The sequence below is a fragment of the Cyprinodon tularosa genome, unplaced genomic scaffold (assembly GCF_016077235.1).
Source record: "Cyprinodon tularosa strain WSP-4 unplaced genomic scaffold, ASM1607723v1 ctg658, whole genome shotgun sequence".
In the NCBI taxonomy this organism is placed as follows: domain Eukaryota; kingdom Metazoa; phylum Chordata; class Actinopteri; order Cyprinodontiformes; family Cyprinodontidae; genus Cyprinodon; species Cyprinodon tularosa.
In genome coordinates, this window is record NW_024039405.1 from 379,117 (window position 1) to 389,172 (window position 10,056).

General features: G+C 40.4%; 1 protein-coding gene across 1 annotated transcript; it reads right to left on the bottom strand.

Moving 5' to 3' along the window:
• Positions 1-7,302: 7,302 nt before the first annotated feature.
• On the bottom strand, positions 7,303-9,803 carry LOC119799301 (probable serine/threonine-protein kinase clkA; the record flags this gene model as incomplete). The annotated part of the gene is made up of 3 exons (XM_038309132.1): positions 7,303-7,367; positions 7,489-7,814; positions 7,999-9,803. Coding segments are annotated over 2 exons (2,025 nt in total), but the record flags the coding sequence as incomplete, so codon positions are not given.
• Between the last annotated feature and the right edge of the window lie 253 nt (positions 9,804-10,056).

The following is a 10,056-nucleotide window of genomic DNA, read 5'->3' on the forward strand; positions in this document are numbered from 1 at the left end:
TGATAAAGAGCACACCAGGTGTTGGGGGATGATGTGGTAAATGTCTGGTGTGGACGGGTGGATTTAGAAAAAGATTTTTTGACCACTTTTTTGGGAGCTTAAATTTTGTTTCTACTAAGTTCCAAGACATTATTAGTAATCTTTTTTGTTTTTTTGCTTTTACAATAGGTCGAACTGGAAGTGCATGCAAAAACATAAGTGCCTGTTACCATCCACAGCCTTTGTTGGAATTATTATTTGTATTTGTATTGTTTTTTGGTTTTTTTTGGAACAGAAGGCATTTACGTAAAAAAAATCATTATTTTTTTTGTTTTGTTTTTTGGACCTGCAAGTTTGGATATTGGAAAAGCTTGGAAGATTTGATGATCGGAATTGGATCACTGATACTTCACCGAAAGAACTTTCGAGAAGACGCACAAAGTTTGTGAGGGAATGCAATATTTTGTTGGAAAGAGCACAGACCCTGAACTGCAAAGAGAAAGGTTTGTTTTGAAAAATTTTCTTTTGGATGGGAGAAACAAAATTTGTGTTGAAAATGGATAAACAATATGAAGGATTTCAAAAAGAAAAAGCACTCTTTTATCTAATTAACAGGCGCAGAGCCTAACTCGGCATGCTGACAAGAAAAATAAATGATATTCATACTTTAATTGATGCTGGACAACAAAAATCCTCCATAGAAGAGCATATGAAAACCTTTAATAATTATTTGGCGGAGTTTATGGACTTGCAATCTTCAGTTTAAAGACTGCTTAATGATGATGAAAAAGAAACCGATCACAGCGATTGGTACGAACCAAAGCTGATCAGTTTTAAAGAATTCTTGGATGAAATCAAAAATTGGATGAATGGCGATCCAGTTGCACAGAAGAGTGAAGTATGTTCAGTGTTTGATGTTGAATTAAAGGTGGCATGTCATGACAGCGATGTTGAGCCGGATGACAGCATCTCACAGACTGCGGAAATGATCGGCAAAGACTCTGAAAGGCTATCTGGGTCCGCAGCTAAACCAGTCAGCAAGGACATAAGCACGGCGTCCAGTATAATGAGTAAAGGTAGTTCGCAGAGTAAGAGTTCCTGTGCGGCTTCAATGGCACTGATGGAAGCTGAAGTGGAACGAGCCGCTCTGAAAGCAGAGGTGGATGAAAGAAAAACATGTGTTCGAGCTGGAAGAACTTCAGATAGAAACAAAAAAAGAAGCATTGGCTTTGAAAACCAAGCTGTTAAAGGCAGATGCAAAGATGACAATCTTCAACTCTATGCAAGATCAGAAAAGTCATGTCTCCAGCACTGGTGTTGCCAATATAGCAGTTTCTGCGACATCTACTTAGTTCATATCCGCTGCTACAGCTCAAGCTCCAAGAACACAGAAAAGATCGTCTACTCTTGCACCTATACCAATGCCCCAAGAGACGCCTATTAATGAAACTTTAAAAGTGAAACCAGAAGGGTAAAGCCACAGACAAGTATCTCAGGTTGATGCTCAGTGCATTAACAGCGATTATGAAGAAGTAGAATAAAATCCCTGAGATGATTGTAAAACAGCAAAGACTGTCACTTCTGCCATCTGTAGAAATACCTGTTTTTAGTGGAGATCCTTTGCATTTTAGATTCTTTCTTGAGGCATCTGAGCAAGGAATATAAACTAAGACAGATAACATGCAAGACAGGCAGTATTACTTTTACCCCAGGCCACACTAGAGCTTTAGTGAGAAGCTGTATGCATATGAGTCCACAAACTGCTTACTGCTTGAAAGCTTGATTGGAACTTTGATAACAGGTCAAAAATAACATCTGCATTTACAGACAAAGCTCTGAGTTGGTCAGTTTTAAAGTCTGATGATGGTGCAGCTTGAAGAGCTTACACATTCTTTTTAAGAAGTTGTTTCAACACAATGGATGAACCTGGTTTATTGAGCTTGAAAAAAAAAGAGAATTCTTGTTTCAAAGTTGCCCTCTAGACTTCGTGACAAATGGAGACTAATTGTGGTTGACATAGCAGAAAAGTATGATCATAGGGCAAAGTTTAAAGATCTTCTACAGAACAGAAACAGTACAATGAGAAACAAGTCCAGCTGAGGCTACAAAGACAGTTCAAGCTTGGTGCTTATTTTATGATAGAATTCATTGCATGGAAAAATGTGACTCATTCAAGAAGAAAACCAACAAAGAAAAGTTGACATTACTTAAAAGTAAAGGTTTATGCTTTGGCTGCTTACGGGGGCACATGAGCAAGTACTGTTCACAACGTCTAACATGCCTCACCTGCAATAAAAGTCACCCTACTGTTCTGCCAACAGAGAAACAGTACCAAGCAGTTAGGGCTGAGGGTAAAGAGTCACCCGTCTCAAATGCTCTAGTATATTTGAATGTTGGTAGTTACACTGGGGCCGGGTCTAATGAGCGTGTTCTGTCAGTCATCCCAGTCAAAGTAAAGTTGGAAAAAGGGACAAAGATTGTGGAGACTTATGCCTTTCTAGATCAAGAGAGCTCTGCAACTTTTTGTACAGAGGCTTTGATGATGCAGTTAAATGCACCTGGAAAAAATGTGGAAATCATGCTAAAAACCATGGTGCAGGAAAAACCTGCAAATAGCTATAAAGTATCTAGTTTTGATGTAGCTGCTTTAAAAGAAAAGGAGTACTTGAAGTTGCCTGATGTTTATACTTAGTAGTCCATTCCTGTCAATAAAGCAAACATCCCTAAAGAGGAAGACTTAAGAAACTGGTCTTATATAAAAGTTGTTGAGTTGACACCAATAGATGCTGGCATTGGGCTGCTCATTGGTGTAAATTCTCCCAAAGCATTGGAACCTTGGAATATAGATAGCAGTGAAGGTAGTGGGCCTTATGCTGTGCTTACACATCTTGGTTGGGTTGTTAATGGTACAGTCAATCAGGGTAGTGAAGAAAATTGACATGTTGCAGGTTCTATTCAGGTGAACCATATCTCTATAGGCAGTTTGGAAGAAATGCTAGTGAGTCATAACCAGGATTTTGTAGAGCACAAGTGTAATGAGCATACTGAAATGTCTGTAGAAGACAAACAGTTCATAGACATCATGTCAAAGTCAGCGGTGCTTAAAGATGGTCAATATCACCTGAAGTTACCCTTTCATAATCCTGAACTAAAAATATCCAACAACAAACAGGTGGCCCAGCAGAGGGCACAATATCTGTTAAAACGATTTCGGAAGGACAAGTTATTCTTTAAAGAGTACAAAGAATTTATGCATAATGTTGGCATGGGAGGTCATTCAAAAATCATACCACAAGATCAAATGGAACATGAGGAAGGAAGGGTGTGGTACGTACTTCATCATGGTGTCTACCACCCCCGTAAGGAAACCCTACCGATTGTCTATAATTGTTCTGCAATGTTTGCTGGAACATCACTGAACAAAGAGCTGTTACAAGGACCAGATTTAACTAGCACCTTATCAGGTTTGCTCATTCGTTTTCAGGAAGGTCCAATAGCTCTTATGACAGACATTAAAGGGATGTTCCACCAGGTCAGAGTTGCTCAGGAACATGTAAATGACCCGTGTTTTCTCTGGTGGCCCCACCGAAACATCACAAAAGAGCTTGTTGAAAATAGAATGTTGGTCCATGTTTTTGGTGCTGTCTCTTCCCCTAGTTGTGCCACATATGCACTTTTAAAGACTGCTGATGATAACCAACATCTGTACCCAGAAGAGGTCAAATTTATCTACCTTTAGTATTCTCTACCAAAAATCTTCCATCCTATTTAGATGTCTCACTGAGTTTTGTCAGGAGACAAATTGTAATATTGTTATAGTGGCGTTGTAATAATTCCTCTCTCCCCTGAAGTGATGGCAATTCCTTCTTTTTTACTTGTGAATGCACAACTTTATATAAGATTGGGCTTAGAGGAATGGCAAAGTATTTAGTAAACTCCCTAATATGCTTCTCTGAATGGAAAAGCTCTATTTACAGATGCTTATTAAAACTGTGCATTCCGAATGAAAGACCAATCTGTCTCATATGTTTGTACCAAAATGCTTTTAGCATACTAACCATGGTCTTTGACTAACATATGCCATTAGTATTGTCGATTTCACATCAATCTTTAATCCTTAACTCTAATAACCATTTGACCCAAGAAGGTCTAAATTTGCACAATATATCCCAAATACTTTTGGTGCTTTTTATGAAGAGGACAGAAATGAGAAATGCCTTTGTTTTTTTGTCTATATCTATTTTCTGAACGCAAACAAGATCTGTTTTAAATATCATTAAACCCAATTGCTTTAGTGTTTTTTTATTTATCTTTATTTTATTGATAGTTATACAGAAAAATATAGGCATAATGTTTTACAGAATATTTTGAGATATAAATAAAATTAAAGGAGAAAGAAAAAACTGGATAATCATTCAGGACGTTGTTTGGACAGCATGTTTAAAAAACATTGCAAAATACACTGAGAGACAAATCTTGAGTATTGCATGAACTGTCAATTAAACTGTCCTTGAGTATTACCACAATGGTTACATTCAAAGATAATAATTTATGTTATTGTTACATAATATTTCATTTTGCATTAATAATTATGACAAAACTAACACAAACAAATTTCAATAGCCTCAATTCTAATTGCACAATTTTTTGATCTATGGTAGATAGATCTCAGTAAAAGCTTAAAACTTTAAATTCATGATGAATTCGTAGTTTCCAATTAAAACAACATCCTTGTTCATACCAGCAATAGTTAAAATTTTTTAGCAGTTGGTTTCTGTGAAAACCAGCAGATCCAATTATTACTGGCTTGACAGTAGCCATGACAGCAAGATCATGCTGAATGCAGTGATGAGGCTGATATTGTGGCTTACTCCACTTGACGTCTCTGTAAGAGTGTAAAAGGGGACAAATAGTTTTATTATTATAAACTTCCCAGTCATATTGAAAGTTTTGCAAAATATTTCTTTGTGATAGTGTAGATTGTATGTAGCTTAGCTTACGTGTGCCATCAACAGTAATGGAACTGGTGTCGATGTTGAAAGCTGTGATGGTTGAAGCTGCATTGACCAAAACCTCTGATATCTGGGTGTTATTAGGAGCTGTTGCTAATGCAAATTTCAGGTCAATATTGTTGATGATTGACCCATTACTGCAAGGATGATAAATTATCAGTTAATTTGTGCATATGTTCATTAACAATAATCAGATTTTTTTCTACAAATCCTACCTAAATGACCTCACAGTGAAGTCTCGGAATGAAGAAGAAAACTCTCGCTGAAAAAGTGGTTCAAGCTGTGGAAAAAAAAAAGAGTTTTCTATGAATAGTTCATTTGCATAATTCAAAGTGTAAACATAAGTATGTTTATATTTAAAATTCATTCACATTTAACTAGTTTATTGGAACAAGAATTCCAAAAATTCTGATCACCATTGAAACCACAAAGATGCAAAATGCCAGAACCAGTAGTAAAGGGAAACCAACTATATCTAAACTGCTATTGCTTTAATTTTTGGCTTTCTTTGGGACTAAAGGTAGCGTAATCACATATTTTCAAATCATATGTTTTTGATTACTTAAAAGATTCAAAAGAATGGGACAGTGCCAAGCTCCTCCAGTAGCAGGTAACAGACAGAATCACAATTTTGATTTTGATGATGCATCAGAAATATACTTAGCATGCAGAACTCAACTGGCTAGGTTTAATATAAAACGGGTATCACTATCTGCTTCATCATGTTTTCTTATCCTGTAGATCTTTTTCTTTTCTTAAACATTGCAGATCCTATCCTAAAAATAAAAAGTTAAATATGAAATGGTACTTTTGTCATGATCTGCCCTTATAGCTGATCTAATTACTCACTTCACGCACCTGCCGTACCCTGCTCACTTATTATCATTCATCTTATCCCCCTGCTCCTTCCGCTTTATATACGGTTCAGCCCAGCTATCGGTACCAGATTTTTAAGTTTGTTTGTTTGAGTTTTTTTTCCAGAGTTCAGTTCCCATTCTTGGAGGCCAATGTTAGAGAGGGTTTTTGTTGTCTTGCATTTCCTGACCGTGTCCTAACTCTTCTTCGCTGATTATCCTGTTCCTGTTTTGTCTCTGCAGGGAGGAGTTAATTCTAAGTTCTGTAGTCCTGACGCCTGGTTGGAGCCAGTTTAAAGTTCTGCAGTTCTCCTGGTACAATGTCTTGTCTCTGTTCCTCTCAACCACTGAGCCCGCCTGTCTCCATCTGAGCATGTTTGCCTGATCCCGCTGCTGGATTCCTGGAACCCTGAATCTGTCCGTTCCTGTTTGGATTTGAACCCCTGGTCAGGCTATGGACTCCTGGATCTCAGAACCATCCTTGTTTAGAACTGTTTCCCTGACTCTGTCAGGAGAGGATGGACTGAACTGTTAAACCAGGTAAGTGACTTACACGGATAATCATCTTCCGTCAGATTATCATGGTCACTTTCTTTCCTGTCTCTCTCAAAAGTGTCAGTAATGGGTTGTGCCCCGCCTCCCCCCACTGCCACTGCGTATCCACAGATCCACAGCAAATTGCTTCCTGTTTCTGTCTCTGTCTTTATTTTATGAAATGTTTTCTACATTCTGGGTTTTATGACAACTTTTTATATTTGTAAAAGTGAAGATCGAAAGCGGAAGTAAGACTTACATTGGACTTCAAAAGTCCAGCTCGATTTTGAAATGCTGCAGATGAGGAGTCTAGCAAATCATTTGTGAAGGTCTCACCAGCAGACCTAAAAGTCAGTCGTTTTGTTACTGTTGCCTCCACAGTAGTAGCAGTTGTTGTGGTAGGAGCAGCCGTTGTTTTGTTTGGAGCTGCAGTAGTTGTGTTTGTTGTTGCGATGCTTTGCAAAGGTGTACCTGGCAATTAAAAAAGATTAAGCAGTAATAAGAGAAGTTGTTATTGTCATAAATACTATCTATACAAATAAAAAAAAATTTAATCAGTGTTTAGACAAATATCTACATTGCTCTTTTTGTGTACGTATAGTGTTAGACTTCTCTTTACTTACGTGTAACATTAAAGGAGTTCGGTACAAACGATACATTGAAGGTAGTTGAGTTTATGGCCTTCACTAAAGTATTGATTACAGCATCATTGTCTGGAAGGTTTTCAATTGGTGTGGTTTCATTAAACACTAGCCCCATCTCGGCTTCAGTGTTACTCGCTCTTGTAGTGGCTGGAACAGGACTGAAATTCAAACATGATAGTGGAGCAACAAATATGATTATAAATAAGGTAAGTCATTACTAGATTGTCAACACCACACTTGTAGAAAGTAAAGAAATATGATCGAAATCTTAAATCTTACCGTAATCTAAAGACAAAACTACGGATGAACATTTCTCCATACTCTTCCTCATAGATAACGTCATACTATAGAGCAAAACAGAAGATAACAATTGCAAAAGCTTTAAAATGTATTATCTCAATATTAATGCATTCTTAATCTCTATTGTTATATATCCATGAAGAAACATTTTAGAATGGTACTTACTGTTTCTGTGGCTCTTTTCTCAAGATTTTTAAATTCTTGGCTCTCTCTATTATTAAATGCTTCATTAAATGTTTCAACAAAAATTGATATAACAAAGTAAGTTCTATCAGGAATAGCAGTTGTTGTGACTGGAGCAGCTGTAGTTATGGCTGGAGCAACTGTAGTTGTGGCTGGAGCAGCTGTAGTTGTGACTGGAGCAGCTGTAGTTGTGACTGGAGCAGCTGTAGTTGTGGCTGGAGCAGCTGTAGTTGTGGCTGGAGCTCCTGTAGTTGTGACTGGAGCAGCTGTAGTTGTGGCTGGAGCAGCTGTAGTTGTGACTGCAGCAGCTGTAGTTGTTGCTGGGGTTGCTGTAGTTGTGACTGGAGCAGCTGTAGTTGTGGCTGGAGCAGCTGTAGTTGTTAATGGAGCAGCTGTAGTTGTAGCTGGAGCAGCTGTAGTTGTGACTGGAGCAGCTGTAGTTGTGACTGGAGCAGCTGTAGTTGTGGGTTGCTGTAGTTGTTGCTGGAGCACCTGTAGTTGTGACTGCAGCAGTTGTAGTTGTTGCTGGGGTTGCTGTAGTTGTTGCTGGAGCACCTGTAGTTGTGACTGGAGCAGCTGTAGTTGTGGCTGGAGCAGCTGTAGTTGTGACTGCAGCAGCTGTAGTTGTTGCTGGGGTTGCTGTAGTTGTTGCTGGAGCACCTGTAGTTGTGACTGCAGCAGCTGTAGTTGTGGCTGGAGCAGCTGTAGTTGTAACTGGAGCAGCTGTAGTTGTGACTGGAGCAGCTGTAGTTGTGACTGCAGCAGCTGTAGTTGTTGCTGGGGTTGCTGTAGTTGTTGCTGGAGCACCTGTAGTTGTGACTGGAGCAGCTGTAGTTGTGGCTGGAGCAGCTGTAGTTGTGGCTGGAGCAGCTGTAGTTGTGACTGGAGCAGCTGTAGTTGTGACTGGAGCAGCTGTAGTTGATGCTGGGGTTCCTGTAGTTGTTGCTGGAGCACCTGTAGTTGTGACTGCAGCAGCAGTAGTTGTTGCTGGGGTTGCTGTAGTTGTGGCTGGAGCAGCTGTAGTTGTGACTGCAGCAGCTGTAGTTGTTGCTGGGGTTGCTGTAGTTGTTGCTGGAGCACCTGTAGTTGTGACTGGAGCAGCTGTAGTTGTGGCTGGAGCAGCTGTAGTTGTGGCTGGAGCTCCTGTAGTTGTGACTGGAGCAGCTGTAGTTGTGACTGGAGCAGCTGTAGTTGTTGCTGGGGTTGCTGTAGTTGTTGCTGGAGCACCTGTAGTTGTGACTGGAGCAGCTGTAGTTGTGGCTGGAGCAGCTGAAGTTGTAGCTTGAGCAGTTGTAGTTGTAGCTTGAGCAGCTGTAGTTGTGACTGGAGCAGCTGTAGTTGTGACTGGAGCAGCTGTAGTTGTTGCTGGGGTTGCTGTAGTTGTTGCTGGAGCACCTGTAGTTGTGACTGCAGCAGCTGTAGTTGTTGCTGGAGTTGCTGTAGTTGTTGCTGGAGCACCTGTAGTTGTGACTGGAGCAGCTGTAGTTGTGGCTGGAGCAGCTGTAGTTGTGACTGCAGCAGCTGTAGTTGTTGCTGGGGTTGCTGTAGTTGTTGCTGGAGCACCTGTAGTTGTGACTGGAGCAGCTGTAGTTGTGGCTGGAGCAGCTGTAGTTGTGACTGCAGCAGCAGTAGTTGTGACTGGAGCACCTGTAGTTGTTGCTGGAGCAGCTGTAGTTGTGACTGCAGCAGCAGTAGTTGTTGCTGGGGTTGCTGTAGTTGTTGCTGGAGCACCTGTAGTTGTGACTGGAGCAGCTGTAGTTGTGGCTGGAGCAGCTGTAGTTGTGGCTGGAGCAGCTGTAGTTGTGACTGGAGCAGCTGTAGTTGTGGCTGGAGCAGCTGTAGTTGTGACTGGAGCAGCTGTAGTTGTGACTGCAGCAGCTGTAGTTGTTGCTGGGGTTGCTGTAGTTGTTGCTGGAGCACCTGTAGTTGTGACTGGAGCAGCTGTAGTTGTGGCTGGAGCAGCTGTAGTTGTGACTGCAGCAGCTGTAGTTGTTGCTGGGGTTGCTGTAGTTGTTGCTGGAGCAGCTGTAGTTGTGACTGGAGCAGCTGTAGTTGTTGCTGGGGTTCCTGTAGTTGTTGCTGGAGCACCTGTAGTTGTTGCTGGGGCAGCTGTAGTTGTGGCTGGAGCAGCTGTAGTTGTGGCTGGAGCAGCTGTAGTTGTGATTGGAGCAGCTGTAGTTGTGGCTGGAGCAGCTGTAGTTGTGACTGCAGCAGCTGTAGTTGTTGCTGGGGTTGCTGTAGTTGTTGCTGGAGCACCTGTAGTTGTAAAAGGGGACAAATAGTTTTATTATTATAAACTTCCCAGTTATATTGAAAGTTTTGCAAAATATTTCTTTGTGGAGATTGTATGTAGCTTAGCTTACTTTTGCCATCAACAGTAATGGAACTGGTGTCGATGTCGAAAGCTTTGATGGTTGAAGCTGCATTGACCAAAACCTCTGATATCTGGGTGTTAGTAGGAGCTGTTGCTAATGCAAATTTGAGGTCAATATTGTTGATGATTGACCCATTACTGCAAGGATGATAAATTATCAGTTAATTTGTGCATAT